Source organism: Triticum dicoccoides, chromosome 2B (assembly GCF_002162155.2).
Source record: "Triticum dicoccoides isolate Atlit2015 ecotype Zavitan chromosome 2B, WEW_v2.0, whole genome shotgun sequence".
NCBI lineage: Eukaryota > Viridiplantae > Streptophyta > Magnoliopsida > Poales > Poaceae > Triticum > Triticum dicoccoides.
Window position 1 is genome coordinate 42,023,663 of NC_041383.1, and position 17,936 is coordinate 42,041,598.

The 17,936-nt window shown below is 50.2% G+C and overlaps 1 protein-coding gene across 1 annotated transcript; it reads left to right on the forward strand.

The window, feature by feature from the left end:
• The first annotated feature begins 11,073 nt into the window (after nucleotides 1-11,073).
• Nucleotides 11,074-12,330, forward strand: LOC119367023 (probable long-chain-alcohol O-fatty-acyltransferase 4). The gene has a single exon (XM_037632659.1). The coding sequence runs from the start codon at nucleotides 11,109-11,111 to the stop codon at nucleotides 12,123-12,125; it is 1,017 nt and encodes a 338-aa protein (XP_037488556.1). The 5' UTR covers nucleotides 11,074-11,108; the 3' UTR covers nucleotides 12,126-12,330.
• Nucleotides 12,331-17,936: the final 5,606 nt, after the last annotated feature.

The window sequence follows — 17,936 nt, forward strand, 5'->3', positions numbered from 1 at the left end:
CTCCACTTCCCAGCGGACACCGATCCTCACCCGTCGCCCCCCATCCGCCGCCCGCCGTCCACTCGGCCTCCACCGCCGCCCGCCGCCCTAAATCCTCGCCCTCCTCCGCCGCCGTCGCTCAGCTTGGCCTCCTCCGCCGCGCGCGAGGAGGTGGAGGATGAGCGTGGCGTCCCGAAAGGCGGCGAGGTGGAGGCGGTGGAATAACGAGATGGCTGCCGGGTCCTGCTTCCTTGCGGTGGGGAGGGTCGAGGTGGAGGCTGGGTTCTGCTTCCTTGCGGCGCGCGTGGGTCTAGGTGGAGGCGGAAGCGGTGAGGAGGGTCGAGGTGGGTGCCGGGTTCTGCTTCCTTGCGGTGCGCGCGGTGACGCCAGCTGCCGCCGCCGATCCAGCGCTGCTTGCACGGTGGCGCGAGAGACCGCTGCCCACCCCCAGTCGCACTTCACAAACGCACGCCTCTCCCAACTCAGGCCATCCCCAAACAGCGACCACGACGCCCCACCGCTGGCCCCTTCGCGGCCACACTCCCCACGACGCCTGCCGGTTCTCCGCCGCCTTGCCTAGGCCGTCTTGGAACTGCCGCCGTCGCAACTACAGTCAGGTTACCATCACTTCCTATTCTTGGTTCCGATCTCTGTATGTCCTTAGCAGTATGTATACAGTTGTGGTATACTTCAATGAACTGGGAGTTGCCCGTGTGTAGCTTCATAGGTGTTGACATCTGTTGCAATTCGTGTCACATTGAGCCAGTTTTATGTTAGTGATCTAAATGCTCTTATTTTAGTTTACAGAGGGAGTACCAGCTACCGATCTGTCGCATTTTATCCACCATGTCATGCTTGCTCTCTATGTCATCTTTTGTCTTTGAATGAATTTCATTTTGCTTGCTGCAATAGCAGTAGACTGATCTGTCCTCAGTTTTGAGGTTAGGCCAATTAGAGCGAAATGCAGTTAAACGCAAGAAGTAGTTTTAACTGGTGAAACTGAATATTATTCTTTGTAGAGACATGCCTTCTTGATTGATGAACAGGTTATCCATGTTCAGGTAAATGTCATGCGTCTTTTCTGAACATTGTGGTCGTGCTCCACAATTCAGATACTATTGTCAGTTATTGTAGTGATATAGTGTTCATCTACTACTACCCTTATAAAAGCATGAAGTTTAGATCTTTGTGTTGTGCTGAAATTCATGCATATCTTTGTATACTGGATTATTTGATAAGCTGTGCTATTTTGTTGAAATAATATGAAATTATATGCAAAGCTCTGCAACTGCCTTGAGTAGGTGATAGTTAAGAAGAACATAGTATGTGATGGTCCAATAAGGAAGAAATGTAAGTCGATAGTGCTGCTGATGGGTGGCACTGATAGTCCCAACGCCTTTGCTCTTGGATCATTATTCAAGCTTATTTTTTCCTACAACAAGAAAGAGGATGTTGAAGGAGGTATTGCAACTAGAAAGGTATCTGGTTTACAACTTGATTATAAACTTTGTTCAAACATGCATGGTTGTTTTATCCTCTGAAGACAATATAAAAGCTTTTGCCATGTTATTACTTTTTAAAGTTCCATAAACTGAATAATCTTTAGAATGCAAGTAAGTATTTTCATATTGAAACTGTTCATCCATTGATACATTCTTTTCCTACTCTTCTGCATCTGAAATATTTCCAATTATCACGCTGAAAGGAAGACTTTTCTTGCTCTTCTACTGAATAAACAAGAGCGTCGTATGTAGCTCAATGATGCTTAGGTAGTGGTAATTATTTATTGGCATAGTGTTTGTCTGTTTCTCATCAATGAGCTCATCATGGATTTTTTTAAATGCCAAGGCATTTATTTTGTAGAGTTTGATGTTGTTATTGTTATCTAGCATCATATAATTTCATAGAATTCGACGGAAGTTATGTTGATCCCTTGCTTAAAGAATTTTTAGCAAGAAAGCAGATCCTATTTGTTTCTCATTACTTAGATAAAAAAACGGAACAAGTGAACTCCAATTGCTATAATTCTTTTTTTTGCAAAAAAACTAAGATGTCATTAAGCACCGTGTAGTACTAACATGTGACTGACTTATTAGTCACAAACCGTTAGTGAAAAAGTTTGAACTATTTAGCGATGTCTCAATCAGTTGGACTTCATGTCCATATGTGACCAAGTAGTTTTAGGCTGATAAGTATCACTAGAACCAGCCGGAGATTTGACCTCTCAGAACATAAAAAGCAGAGGCTTACTTCAGCAGCACGTGGTCAGTTCCCCTCACCGGCTACCATCTGTCTCGGATTTTGATTTTTTTTTCAGGAGATTTCAGGATAGAAAGGCAGCTTTGGAGAGGGGTCGCAAAGATCAAGGCTATTGTGTCAAGTACTGTGCTCAAAACGTCCATCGGGTGCATCCATCTCGCCCAGTTCATCACCGATCACCAAGCGATTTACATCCATTGCGATCATGGATGACCCCGTGAGACATTGTCGCTGTCCTATTCTTCCAAATACAATGGGTTGATTAATACGGTATTTTGATATGCTAATCATGCTTTCATTTCACTAAATTCCCAGAACAATACTACTTACTATCTACTAATACTGTTCTGTCAACTGCAAAAATCAGAATTAGTGCAACATTTTGGTGATCTATATTAGCTTTTAGTATATGGTTTGTTTTAAAAGCGGATAAGTGGTGAAGGGTCGTATATAGGAATACTTGTTATGCACGTCTATCTACACTCTTCTCAGCCTGGAAATCATTACGTGCTTGCTGACTTGTTTTGCTCACATTGCCGCCGAGACTGTGAGCGTCCTTGCATGTCTTGTGTATTCACTGAAAGCATCTAAAATATGGAGTTGCAGCATGGCTACTAGCTGCTACTTTCATGTTATCAGAAGAAGGCCAAAGCTCTCATTTTCTAGATATGTCGAGTTTAAATATGAAGGATATTTTAAGAACAGAATTTTCAGCATCATATATCTATAGCAATTGTGTTCTGAAACGGAATTGTTGGCTCCTAATAATAGTGTACTGAATTCTCTCAAGTCCTTCCAGCTTTAGGGACTTCTCAATTGGATCTGCACAACCCAACAAAATAAATATGCATAGTGTCTGCGACACTTTCTTCCGATCATCATGAAGGTAGTTGTAGGAGTAAAAAAGTATGTCATATTGTTTTTTCAGTACAAGCCAGAGACTGTCGAGAAAGAAAGGCTAGGACAGGTAATACTTGTTTCTACAGTACTTGCGCAAAAAGTATGTGATGCTGTTTTGTTCTAGATGATTTTGATGAATTTTACAACCTTCTTTTCAGCCGTATACCCCAAGAAATGGTCTGCTTTCATGGGGCTTATTTAATCCAAGAAAGAAATGTGAGTAGTAGCGAATCAGACATGAAAAGTTTCAGAGAACTATTAAAACTCCGGTCAGTTTTGTCAGGATCTTGTGCCCAGTTCCAGGACTCTATTGACTAAGGTAATGATATATCTGTGTGATTTATCCTGTTAAAACTTTAGTGTTCACTTAAAGGTGAGTGCAACCAGTAGCTAAATTTAGACTACGAACTAGAGTAGGACAGTAAAGTGAGGAGCAGGATGGAGAACACACGGGACATTAAGGACTAATGGTCAACACTTAAATCTTGCTTTATATTCGGTTCAGTTCCAAGTAGTCTGATACATAGATGGAGATGTGAGTGCTGATTTGGGGTTGATTTTGGTAATTATATATTTTCCTTGATGACTGTCATTTTGTTGTCCTACATGTGCCATATGATATGCATAACAACTTGACAGCACCTTTGCCGCTCTTGATGTGCTTCGTCATGCAGCTTTTATAGTGCACAAGCAAGCTTGCGAGTGATGACAACTACTATGACCTACAAACCTTGAATCAAGGTTTTTGGGGTTGAACATAGGGGCACTGCGCGCTCTCCCATCTAGCCAGTGAAGCATATGAAAGGAAAAGCTACAATGTACAAATCGTCACCGTCATTCAGTTTGTCCAAAACTGAGAAAAGCTCTTTTAAAAAAACTGGGAAAAGCTCACATGATGGAATGATATGAGATTTCAACATCATGATTGTGTTTTATAATTTGAATGACCAAAGTAGATGGTCCAGTCAGCCCGTGTTTGACAATATGAAGGGACAAGCTTGTTGATCCATTATCTGGACAGGAAAATACCATAATTCGGAGGGCTTAGGTAGGGGTAATAGATCTGATCTAATCTAGCAAGGTGAGTGACTCAATTGCACATGTGCAAAATGGAAGTTTAAACTTACTTGAATCTCTTGTAGGGTTTGGGGGAGATTGTCAGCGAGCCACTGATGAAAGTCCTTTTGCGATGACAATGATAGAGAAGATTTGAAAGATCTCGGTTGGCGTGGGGCAACTTGTGTACTCCTGGATGGGGGCGCCGTCCGGTGGCAGTTGCCGCAGCTGGGCACAGCCAGGAGGCGTTGGTGTCACCATTGTACTACATCACACATTTTTCTTGCGGCGATTGTGTTACTGTTATTTTTATCAACAACCTACCACGACGGTCTGGGAGCTGATGAAAGTTAGCTGCAAAGGCTACACTCAGATATATGATCTTTGCGGTGAAGAAAAACATGAAAAATAATGCAACTATACCCTTTAATGGGATTATTCCATCATTGATTATCTGATTTAATCAGAACAGGAATGCACCTGCTATGTGACTGGCACAAATATTATTGGAGGAAGTTTGCTCTCATGCTTACACATTTTTTATTCCTTTTCCACTATTCCTCACTGCAACCTCATGGTAGCACTATTGTTGCTCTGTAACCTAATATAGCTATTTGATAATTTATTTATTTACTTGTATGAGCTTGAATTCTAATTCTTATTACCACATACCACAAGTTGTATGGGCTTATTTAACCTATTATCATGTACCCATTATTCAGTTATGTCTATTGCATTTTGTTTTTCATTAGGCTTGAAATTTTAGACCTGAAATTGATCTTCGTGAAAATTAGTTCAACTGAATGGAGCAAATATGTGATTTAGATATAAGAATTCACTGATTTTGCAGGGACAAGAAACCTTTTTTTGATTGTTGTTGTCATCTTCCCACACTTGCGGTAAGTACTAAATGTAAGACAATAAGTTTTGGGGAACCAGCACAACCCTCTAGGGGTGGCTTATCTCATTATATATAATGGTTGTGTTACAATATGTACCATATACGTACATAGGTACAGAAGCTATACATAGTCTAACACCCTCCCTCAATCTTAGCCACTTTCTAAAGAACTGAGAAGGGTAAGATTGCGCCTACAAGCCTCAAACTGTGGCAGCGGTAAAGGCTTAGTGAAGATGTCTGCAAGTTGATCCTTAGATGAGATAAACTTGATCTGGAGTTGCTTCTGTGATACACGTTCCCGTACAAAGTGATAGTCAACTTCAATGTGTTTCATTCGTGCATGAAATACTGGATTTGCAGAAAGGTATGTAGCACCGATGTTATCACACCAAAGAATAGGAGGCTGTGGTTGAGACAAACCCAACTCCTGAAGCAAAGACTGCACCCAAATAATCTCTGCAGTAGCATTAGCCACAGCCTTGTACTCAGCTTCAGTACTGCTACGTGACACAGTAGCCTGTTTCCAAGCACTCCAGGCAATCAAATTAGAGCCAAAGAATACTGCATAACCCCCCGTGGATCGCCTGTCATCTGGGCTACCAGCCCAATCTGCATCAGAGAAGGCCGAAAGGACCCGAGAGGAAGTCAGCCGAATATGCATACCAAATGTCAGGGTGAACTGAACATAACGAAGAATGCGTTTAACAGCAGCCCAATGAGTATCTCTGGGAGCCTGAAGATACTGACAAACCCTGTTAACAGCATAAGAGATATCTGGTCTCGTGATCGTCAAGTACTGAAGTCCACCAACAATGCTCCTGTACTCTGTGGCATCCGCAGGAGACAAAAGCTCACCATCAACAGCTGTTATCTTGTCGGTAGACGACATGGGTGTGGTGGTCGGTTTGCACTTCAGCATGCCAGCTCTCTGTAACAACTCCAAGGAGTACTTCTTCTGCGTAAGGACAAGACCAGTAGCACGAGAAGTGACCTCAACTCCAAGAAATTAGTGAAGCTTCCCAAGATCTTTGACCGCAAAATCAGCACCAAGAGAGCAGACAAGAGCATCAGCAGCATACTGAGAAGAGCTGACAAGGATAATATCATCGACATATACCAAAAGATACATAGTGACTTCTGGCTTCTGTAGAAGAAATAACGAAGTGTCAGCAGTAGACGGCACAAACCCATGAGCACGAAGGGCAGAGGCAAGGCGGGCATGCCAGGCACCAGGAGCTTGCTTCAAACCATATAGTGCTTTGGAAAGACGACAGATATAGTCAGGACGATCAGGATCAGAGAAACCAGGCGGCTGTTTCATATAAACCTCTTCCTCCAAAAATCCATGTAGAAAAGCATTCTGCACATCAAGTTGACGAAGTGACCAACCACGAGAAACAGCAATGGAGAGAAGAAGCCGAATAGTGGTAGGCTTGACGACAGGACTGAAGGTGTCCTCATAGTCAAGACCATGACGCTGCCGAAAACCGCGAGCAACAAGTCGCGCTTTGTAACGCTCAATAGATCCATCCGAATGCTTCTTCACTTTGAATACCCATTTTGAGTCAATAACATTTACCCGTGGTGGTGGAGGAACGAGAGTCCATGTCTTGTTACGAAGAAGAGCATGAAACTCCTGCTCCATAGCCTCTCGCCAATGTGGAATGCGCAGGGCAGCCTGATATGAGCGAGGCTCAGAAGATGGATCCGCAACAGCAGCAGCCAAACAAGCAGCCAACCAAGCAACTGTACCATCCTTACGTTCCTTAGGTTTGAAAATGCCACTGCGACTGCGTGTATGTGGTCGGGACACAGGAACCACCGAGGTCGACGGAGCAGCCTGCAACGGGCTGGAGGACGGCGACGTTGACGAGTCAGCCGGTGACGAGGAGCCAGTCACGGTAGCCTCGGACTCGGTTGGCGAAGAAGGCCGACCCACCGGCGAAACCGGCAGAGCAGACGAAGCAGCTGGCGACTCCGGCATCACAGACCGGGCCGATGGCGAGCTCGGCATAGTGGGCCGTGGCGCGGCCGGTGTCGCGGGCCGATCCGCTGATGAAGGCGACGTGAGGACCCGAGCCGCGGGCGAAGACGGCGTGACGGGCCGAGCCGCAGGCGAAGACGGCGTGACAGGCCGAGCCGCGGGCGACTCGGCGACCGCTGGCGAAACGGACCGAGCAGTGGAGATGCTCGGCACGACGGGCTCGTCGGGTGACCACGCATGGTCACGCGAATCGATGCCATGCAACATAGGGCGATCGACGTGCCCACCAGAAGACGACTATGATGATGGTGAATCCTCCAACAGCTCCAAACGAGCTCCACGTCCGGTTCCTGCACCATGGTTAGGTAACAGCAAAGGAGAGTATGCAACATCATCAAATTGGTCAGAAGCAACAGAGGATGAATGCAGGGATGGTGGTTCGACAGTGGACACAGGAAGGTTGGCAAAGGGAAAAACATGCTCATCAAACACGACGTCCCGAGATATATAGACACGATTAGTGGGAACATGAAGACATTTGTAACCTTTATGAAGAGAGCTATAGCCAAGAAAAACACACTTCTTAGAACGAAACTCAAGCTTGCGCTTGTTATATGGACGAAGATGCGGCCAGCAAGCACACCCAAATACCTTGAGAAAGGTATAATCAGGTTGTTCATTAAGGAGAACCTCAATGGGAGTCTTCATGTTTAAAACACGAGTAGGAGTACGGTTGATGAGAAAGCATGCAGTGGTGAAAGCATCACTCCAAAACCGAAACGGAACAGATGCATGGGCCAAAAGAGTAAGACCAGCTTCAACAATATGACGATACTTACGTTCGACTGAACCATTCTGCTGATGTGTATGTGGACATGCTAAACGATGAGCTATCCCAAGCGACTGAAAGAAAGAGTTGAGGTTGCGATACTCGCCCCCCCAGTCTGACTGGACATGAACAATTTTGTGCTTGAGAAGACGTTCAACATGTTTTTGAAACTGAACAAAAATATCAAACACATCAGATTTGCGTTTAATAAGGTAAAGCCAGGTAAAGCGACTATAAGCATCAACGAAACTGATATAGTAATTATGACCACTGACAGAAGTCTGAGCAGGACCCCATACATCTGAAAACACAAGTTCTAAAGGATGTTTCACCTCACGACTGGACTCCGAAAAAGGAAGTTGATGACTCTTCCCCTGCTGACAAGCATCACACACTGCTACATCTTTATGACTAGATAAACTAGGAAGCTCATGACGACGCAAAATATGACGGACAATAGGTGTGGCCGGGTGACCAAGACGAGCATGCCACTGTGACGGAGAGACCCGAACTCCACTGAAAACACGAGCGACACCAGGATGCTCCAGACGGTAGAGGCCCTGGCACAACCGCCCACTAAGAAGAATGTCCCTCGTGCCCCGATCCTTAATAAAAAGATCAAAAGGGTGAAATTCACAAAGCACATTATTATCACGTGTGAGTTTAGGAACTGAAAGAAGATTACGGGTCACAGATGGAACTCGAAGAACATTGCGAAGCTGAAGACTCCTATTGGCATGTCTAGTGAGAAGAGATGCTTGACCAATATGAGAGATGTGCATACCTGCTCCATTGGCGGTGTGGATCTTGTCGGAGCCATGATAGGGTTCACGAGTGTGAAGCTTCCCCATCTCGCTGGTTAGATGCTCTGTCGCCCCAGAGTCCATGTACCAGTGTGGATCGATGGAGTAGGACTGAGTGTCCCTGTTGCTTCTGCGGCGCGGGACGATCAGCCATGGCGACCTGACGGGCATTGTTGTGTGTATCTTTGCCGTCATTGCCAAGACCAAGGAAGCTTCGCTGGAAGCGCTTATGACACTTGGAGGTCCAGTGCCCATCGCGGCCACAAAGCTGACACACACGTGGACCGCCAGCCCCCGGTAAGGTCGCAGTAGGTGGGGGGGGGCCGAGGCGGGCGACGGTGGCAGCCCCAAGGGAGACCGGGGTGATGAAGAAGAGCGGCCATCCTTGGTGGCGGCGTTGGCCGAGAGGGAGCCAGTGCCCCTGGTGCGGCGAGTCTCGACCCGTTGCTTAGTGAGAAGGAGCCGAGAGAAAACCTCGTGTGCCAGCATGGGTGTCGAGTTGCCCCGCTCGTTGATGATCTCGACTAAGGCATCATACTCCTCATCAAGACCATTGACAATAAACGAGTTGAACTCGGAGTCGGTGAGGGGCTGTCCAATGGAGGCCAATGTGTCGGCGAGGCCCTTGACCTTGTTGTAGAACTCAGTGGCAGTGGAGTCAAGCTTCTGACACTCTCCAAGCTGACGACGGAGTGCAGAGACACGAGCCTGGGACTGCGCTGCAAAGGTGCGCTCAAGGATGGTGCAGGCCTCATGAGACGTCTTCGCGAAGACAACAAGGCCGGCAACTGCCGGTGAGAGCGACCCCTGGATGGAGGAGAGGTTCGCCTGGTCCTGCCTCGTCCAGACGCGATGGGCCGGATTGTAGACCGGACCGTGCACGCTGTCTACCAGCGCGGGTGGGCAGGGAAGCGATCCGTCGACGTAGCCTAGCAGGTAGTGACTCCCCAAGAGCGGGAGAACCTGCGCACGCCAGAAGATGTAGTTGTCGGCGGAGAGCTTGATGGTGATGAGATGACCGAAGTGAAACGGCGGCGGCGAAGACAATCCCATCGAGGAGGCTGCCTGGGGTGCAAACACCATGGAGGCAGCCGGAGGCACCGAAGCCGATGCGGGAGGAGGCGGGACCGCAGCCAGGGCGGGCGCCGCAAAGCTCGCGGCCGGTGCGGACGCCGCAAGGCCCGCGGCCGGGGCGGACGCCGCCAACCCCGCCAGCGGGGCAGTGTGATCCGCTTGCGGCAGGAGCGGCGGGACGACGCCTGCGGAGTCCGCAGCGGACGGCGGCGCCACGGTGTGGACCACGAGGTCATGCCCAAGCGAGGGCGCCGGCGGCGTGGAGAAGACGGAGCCGATGCTCCTTGTCCCGATCGGAGCCGGAACAGAGACGGCATCGAGCGGGAGGTTGAGCAGAGCCGCAAGAGAGGCCGGGAGGAAGCCCGCAGCAGTGGAACCGGTGGTGGCGGCGCTCGACATGGCGGCGGCGCGATCGGTGGCGCGGCGGCGGTGCGGGTATTAGGGTTTAGAAGCGGAAGCGATCGTAACCTAGCGTGATACCATGTAAGACAATAAGTTTTGGGGAACCAGCACAACCCTCTAGGGGTGGTTTATCTCATTATATATAATGGTTGTGTTACAATATGTACCATATACGTACATAGATACAGAAGCTATACATAGTGTAACACTAAAGTAGTATTATTGATCTTCCATGTATTGTGCTCACCAATGAGCAATTTAATTACCTTTCCAGTAATTAAGTTGGATAAAGAGAAAGCAGAGAACGAAATCTTGATGAAGACATCTCGACAAAGAAAAGATAATGTTGCCCAAGCTGATTATTGCTTGGTTTTTATATCCCTTTTCAATTGTATTTTTATGCATTATCGATCAGGAATAGAGAATACCTCACAATCAAATTTCAAGTGCCTCTACGAAACTCATGATATGGTTGGGCACTGTTATCCAAAACATATGTTACATTTCCTCCATCATAATGCAACCTTTATTCGGATCATATTTTTGTTTACCAATTCTTTATCCATTTATATTATATTTATTTTCTGCTCATAGTATATTTCTTGAGAAATCAATGAACCTTATGCCCACCATTAATTTAATCATGATTTGTCATTATTTACCTTTGCATGTGCTAGCAAGACGTGCGTTGCACGTGCAAGCTTACTAGTTTTATCAAGTTGTCTATCCACAATTGATTACCTTATATCACAAGCACATGTGGGCACGACACTGTGGTTAAAATACACTGACAGCTCCTGACCGCCACAGCGGGCGTGCCACTCAACATTATTGCCAGATCCATCCTCCTCTACTGCAGTGCTAGATCGAGCGACAGAGACAGCGGCCGTGCAGTGCCGGTGGCGGCAACTCGCGACGGCCATGGAGCTCCTGCGGGACAGCATCCCCATGGTGTCCCTGGCCGCCGCACTGTACGCGCGCGTGGCCTCGTCGCTCCTCCGCGCCGGCCTCCCGCGCCTCGTCGCGCTGCTCCCGCTATTCCCGTTCCTCGCCGCCGCTCCCCTGGCCCTCACTTCCTCCGCCATCGTCCGAGGCACCGCCGCCTTCTTCCTAACCTGGCTTTTCGCGTTCAAGCTTGCCCTCCTCGCCGCCGGCCGCGGCCCGCTCGACCCCGCCCTCCCCGTGCTGCCGTTCGTCTTCACCGCGCTGCTCCCCGTCAAGCTCCGCCCTGCCGGCGCCGGAGCGCCCAAAGCCAAGCCGCTGCCGTCGCTCCTCTCTTGCGCGGCCAAGGTGGCCGCCATAGCCGCCATCCTCCGCCTCTACCAGTACAACGCTCGGCTGCACCCCTACGCGCGCCGGGCCCTGTACGGCGTCCACATATACTGCTTCCTGGACCTCTTCTTCCCCTGCATCGCGGCGGCCGCCGGCGCGCTCGGCATGGAGACGGAGCCGCAGTTCGACCGGCCCTACCTGGCCTCCTCGCTGCGCGACTTCTGGGGCAGGAGGTGGAACCTCATGGTGTCGGCCATCCTCCGGCCGTCGGTGTACGACCCCGTGCGCGCGCGCGCCGGGAGCCCCGCCGGCGTGCTGGCCACCTTCCTCGTGTCCGGGCTGATGCACGAGGGCATGGTGTACTACCTCAGCCTCCGGCGGCCGGACGGCGGGATGACCGCCCTCTTCGTGCTCCACGGCGCTTGCTGCGTCGCCGAGGGGTGGTGCGCGCGACGGTGGGCGGCGAGGGGGTGGCCGTCGCCGCCGCGGGCTGTGGCGACGGTGATTGTGGTGGTGTTCGTCGCCGGCACGTCGTTCTGGCTCTTCTTCCCGCCGCTGTGCAAGGACGGGGGCGAGGAGAAGCTGCTGGAGGAGTGGGCTGCCGTAGCGGCCTTCTTCCTCGACGCCGGCAGAAAGATAAATGGCATTGGACGTTCAACCGACTAACTAGTAGGAAGGAAAATAAATTTCAGATTGATTGGGACTCTAACCAGGTTACCAAACAAGATTGCATTGTCTTGTTTTTTTTAACACATTGCATTTTCTTGTTTACCATGTTAAAGTCTGAGAGATGAAATGTACACTCTCAAAAGTTTGAGAAGTGAGAAAGATGTAATACTCCGTCAGCAACAACTAATATCAATTAATATGGATTAGAGGAAGTAATATGTTTTTTTGTGGGAAATATTATGTTAGGACCAGATGTATAACCAATCTCTTACATATCATTTCATCCAATTATATGAAGTGTGAAGTGTGAAGTGTGACCACATGACACGCGTGGTAAGCAATCCAAACTGTTTATAAAAAAGACTATGTGGTATGAACAGTCAAAATCGATTTTCAAAGTTTTCACATGCTAAACCATGTGGCAATAGTATCAAGCAAATCCAAACGCCATTTTAACGCTCCAATTTCTTTCCCTTCACTATTTTCATATGGGGTTGGACTGTATCATGATTTGATTGGTATCAAAGTTAACATATTTATTTGTTTGGTAAATAAAATGATGTGCGCTTTGGTTATTTGTATGTTAGTCATAGAGTCTTCATCACTTGTATTTAATACTTCCTTCGTTTCAAAATAAGTGTCGTTGATTTAGTACAAGTTCATTGTGATATTCATCGTACTATATGGTAACTTGTTACAACATATATAGTGTTAAGAAAATATAGTTAAATAGTGTAGTTATCATGTTCGTTAGCATTAGTCACCGCCATGGTGGTTGTGTACTTACCTGCCCATGGTGTAACAGTTGCCACTGTGGTGGCAGTTATCAGATTATGTGAAAAATTGTTAAACCATAGGATGACAACTACTACTTGCTATGTTGTTTCGAAATTGCTTAGACAATAATTACAATTGTAGTGGTGTTTAGTTAGCATCGCGATGATGTATCAACAATTAAGCGATGTAGTTAACCCCTGTAGGGTTCCGTCTGCCCGACTTCGTCAACATGGGAGGGGCGACTGGAGGGACGACTGGAGGGGCGATTGGATGGGCCGCCGCACGTGCCCAACCTGTCCACGCCGGTGATCGCCGGTGCGGAGGACGGTTTTGGGCACTAGCGGACCCGGAGGAGGATGGCGCGGATGGAGAGGCGGACGAACCGCCATCGCCGCCGTCGCCAACGCCGTCGGACCACATTAATGACTGGTTCAATGCCGGTTATTCAGAGGAGGAGGTGGCGTCTGCGATCGATGATATTCTTCCTATCCATGATCCGGCCAGGTTGGGGCTCGACGCGGGCGAGAAGAATGAGATGGTACGCCGGATAGTTCACCGGAGAACCTCGTCGGTGGCGATCAAGCCATGGAAAGGCCCTCTTCCTAAGGTATGTCGCCCAAATCTTACGGTTTTTTATCTCATTAAGCCGGATTCGTGGGTTGTTGTCAAACGGAAGAAGTTTCTTCGCCGGACGATGGCCGGATCGAGGCCGCCGGCGACAGAGTTGGAAACTCCTAGTTTTCAGGATCTCGGGATCGCTGCTAATCGTAACATCGTTTGAATTTGCTGGTAGGCCGAGAGGGGCTGCCATCGGATGTTGGTGGGCCGGCTCGTGTTGGGTCGGGGATAGATGGGTATGAGGCCCAGTCTATCCCGGGTCCGACCGGTTTTTTCTGCAACGAGAGTGGCTCAGAGAGGGCTGCAGTACGTGGGCTAGTGGTGCTTGGGTATGAGGCCCAGCGCAGGCCACAGCCGAACGCTATCGAGGGCGAGGAGGCGCCGCTAGCTCGATCGTCTGCATCTCACATACCGCACGCTAGGGTTCCTCGTAGGCAGAGTCGGAGCTTTCGATCGGTTTGGACAAAACGAGCGAAACGTATTCCTCCGCTTCGATCGATGCTGGGTCGCGGAGGACCTTTGCCGCCGGGGAAGAGAACGGTGGCGAATCAGGATGCCGGCCGCCTTGGGACCGCGCCGCAGCAGGGCAGCGGCGGTGGCCGTGGCGCTGGGTTGCCAGCTGCTGGCATTGGGCTGAACCCCGTGGCCTCGGGCAGCAGCCGTGGTGCTTCGTTGCCGCCAACGGGAGCTGGCCGCGGGGGTACGATCCTGCTGCAGGCTGGCAGGGGTGTGTCTTCGGTGGGGGTAGCGGCCGGCCGGGGTGCCGTGTTGCCCGGGCCTAGACCGGCGGCGCCTAGTCCGGCGGCGCCTAGTCCGGCGGCATTGCGGCCGCCGGCGCCAGTTCCGGTGGGTCAGCGACCTCCGGCGCCATCTACAGCAAGGAACAATGCGGGCCGAGGAGGTGTGCACCGCGGCCGCCCGCTCAGGGGTTGTTGGCTGGCCAGCCGAGGCCAGCTCCACCACCTCACCTTGTCGCTATGCCTCCGCAGAATCGATCCGGAACAGTTCAGCACCTGGCTCGTCCTCCGACTCAAGTCACGGCTGCACCTCAGGGTCAGTGGGGTGATGATGGGGTCAACGCGTATGGAGCTGGTAAGCACCGTGGATCCTCATCGACTGGTGGCGGTCGAGGTCATGCTTGGCAGAGCGATGGCTCGGCAGAGCGCCCGTTCATGGGGCCCCCAGGAGGTTTTGTTGAGGGGGCGGCTGGCCCGGGTCTTCGACCGCGGGTGGCTTCCGTGGTCACCGTGGTGGGCGTGGGGGTCGAGGGGGCCGGTATCGCCCACGGCCGCCTACTCCGACTGTGACTGATCCGATGGTGATTGATGGGGATGCTGAGCAGCAGGTTTTGACAGGCCAGGCTTTGGAGGTGGTCTCGGCGCTTGCGAATGCAGAGTTACCCGAGAATGGTTCCGGGGGGACTGTATCTCTGGAGGATCCTTCCAGGGCTGAGTCTGACGGAGCTTCAAAATATGCACGCAAGAAGGAGAATATGCTATGTTATCGTTGTGGTGGTAAGGGACATTTTATTGCGGAGTGTGTGGTCGAGTTGTGTGGCAGTTGTGGCAAACCAGCACACGATGCGGGGGGCTGTCCGCTTCTGAGAGAGCAGGCACCATCACTGATGATGTATGGGGTGTACTGTGCCGAGCTTACATTCTTTGAATCTCCAACGGAGATGGAGGTTCCTGACGAGATGTTGAGCTTGACAACTGGGTTGGTTAAGATTGCTAGAGGAGAGGTTTCGGAGTCGCAGATTATACAGAGGCTTAAGGAGTTAGCCCCTAGGGAGTTCCGGTGGGAGCTTGCGACTGTGGAAGACAAGCTGTTTTGGGTTGAGTTTCCGTCAATTGAGGACCCTCAGAGGCTTCTGAGTTTCGGGATGTGCAAGGTGCCAGGTACTGATGGTGTGCTTGAGTTTCAGGAGTGGAAGAGGGTGAGCCTACGGGCAAGCCTCTGACTCAGGTTTGGTTGTGATTCTCTGGGGCTCCATCCAGACCGATGCAGGATGCCCGGGTCGTGGCCAGTTTGGGTATCATGATTGGCAGACCGGAGCGTGTGGATATGGACTTTACTAGAGCCCACGGGATTGCCCGCGTACTGGTTAGTGTGCTGAACATCGAGTTTGTGCCGGAGGTGGTTAAGTGGGCATATCGAGGCCATATATATGACCTTGTTATTGAGTTCGAGGATGAGAGTATCTTTGCCGAGGGGGCCAACGGGTCTGATTCTGATATGCACGAGGATGATGATAGTTCGGCACTTAAGGAGGCACCAGCTGCTGATAGTGGACGTGAGTTGTCCACCACGCAGGGTGCTGATGCTCAGGTGTCTGCGGATGGGACGGTTACTCCTTCTACGGTGCCGACGACTACTCTCAGGTTCGGTTCTTTTGAGCCGGCATCTGCACCCCCGAGATTGTGGAGTGATCGGGTGGAGTCGGATGAGGTGTTTGAGCGCTCGCTTCCGGCACTGGAGTTTGAGGGGCCAGTGTCTCCTCCTTTGGGGGAGTCGCCGATCCTGGTCAGGGTTGAGGCGGAGGAGGTCGTTCACGCAGGAGAGAGTCTGAAGATGGGGGCTTTGGACTACTCCTCTACGGCCGCGACTGTGCAGGTGCAGCCGAGGGTGCCTGCTGCTGGTGGGGGCGTGGGGCAGGTGGCCGCGCTTCCCTCATCAGGGCTGGCGGTGGGGGAGCTTCAGATGATGCAGCTTGAGCCTTCGATTGGGAGGCCGAGGTTTCTCGACCAGACACCTTTACTTCCTTCTTCCGGGCCGGCGATGCTGGCGCTGGAGTCGCGGTCCGGACGGGGCTCGGGGCAGGTGGCCTCGGTGGCCTCGGGGGCCTCTTCTCCTGTGGCGCCACGAGGGCTTTGTGTGCCGGCGGCGCCGGTGACGACAGTTCGCCCTTTGTCCGGGGTAGGGGGGAGCTCGGGCAGGAGGCCATGGCTTCTCCGTCCCCCGGCATGGTGCACCCCAGTAGAGCTTCTCGGGAGGAGGTGATTGCTTTCGCTGGTATCCCGGATCCGGTTTCTGAGGGGCGACAGTTGAGCAGCCGTCTCCAGCACCATCCGGAGGTGGACGACATTCAGCAGCGGTGCGCTATGAGGGCGTCCAAGCTTCGTGACGTGGAGGTCACTACGGGTATGTCTGTCAATACTTCTTTTTCTATTTTGCATTTTTCCAATGATGAGATTATTAATAATGCAAATAAGATAGGAATTTCACTAGGTAGCAATGATAGTGAAATTTCAAATTCGGTTAATGATTTATTGGATTTAGAGGCTGAGCGGGCGCTTGAGATGATACGTAACTTAGCTGCGGTTAAACCCATGAATAACTCCGAGATTGATGCTTTGGGGTTAGGGTACTCGATAATTTGTGTGCGGATCTCGCTCATTCGTCTCCTGAGCCTGAGGAGGAAGATGAGCGAGTGGACTTTGTTGAATTGCGCGCCTCTGAGACTGGTTGTGAGGACCAGCTGGAGAGTTTTAATTTTCCTAAACGCAAATGGAAGCGGAAGATTTACCCGGTTTCCGCGCGTGGATTAGAACAGCTAAAAAATTCCATGACGAGTTATGAAAGGAATCTTTTGGAATAGCAGAGATCTGAAAGACTTGGCTGAAAGAAGGTTTCTTGCTGAGGCTTCTATTGAGCATAAGTTGGACTTTATCGCTTTATCGGAAACTGGTAGAGCCGACTTTTCGCCTCAATTTCTCAATACGTTGTTGGGAGGTATTGAGTTTGATTGGCATTGTCTACCTCCGCGAGGAAGATCGGGTGGGATTTTACTCGGAGTTAGATGTGACTCGTTAGAAGTCCGAAGCGTGGTCATGGGAGATTTCGCAGTTAAGTTTAGGGTGAGGTCGAAGGCCAATGGGTTTAACTGGGCTTTGGTGGCGGTTTATGGAGCCGCACAGCCCGAGCTTAAACCAGATTTTTTGGCTGATGTGGTTAGGATTTGTGGTTCTGAGCAACTGCCTATCCTAGTAGGGGTGATTTTAATATTATCAGAAGGCGTGATGAGAAGAATAATGATAATTTCGACGGTAGATGGTCATTCATGTTCAACACCATCATTGAAAGTCTGGATCTGCATGAGATTGAGCTTTCGGGCAGGAAGTTCACTTGGGCTAATGCCCTGCTTAATCCGACGTTTGAGAAGCTAGATCGGGTTCTGGCTAGCGTCGAGTGGGAGCAGAAATTCCCTTGTGTAACGGTGCAGGCACTTACACGGGGCATTTCGGACCATACGCCTTTATTCATTGACTCTGGGGATGCCACCCATGTGGGAAATAAGAATGTCTTCTCGTTCAAGCTTGCGTGGTTTGAGAGACAAGGGTTCTTAGATATTGTTGCCAGAGAATGGGCTAAGGATGCAGGAGGTAGAACTGCACTTGAGCGTTGGCAGAATAA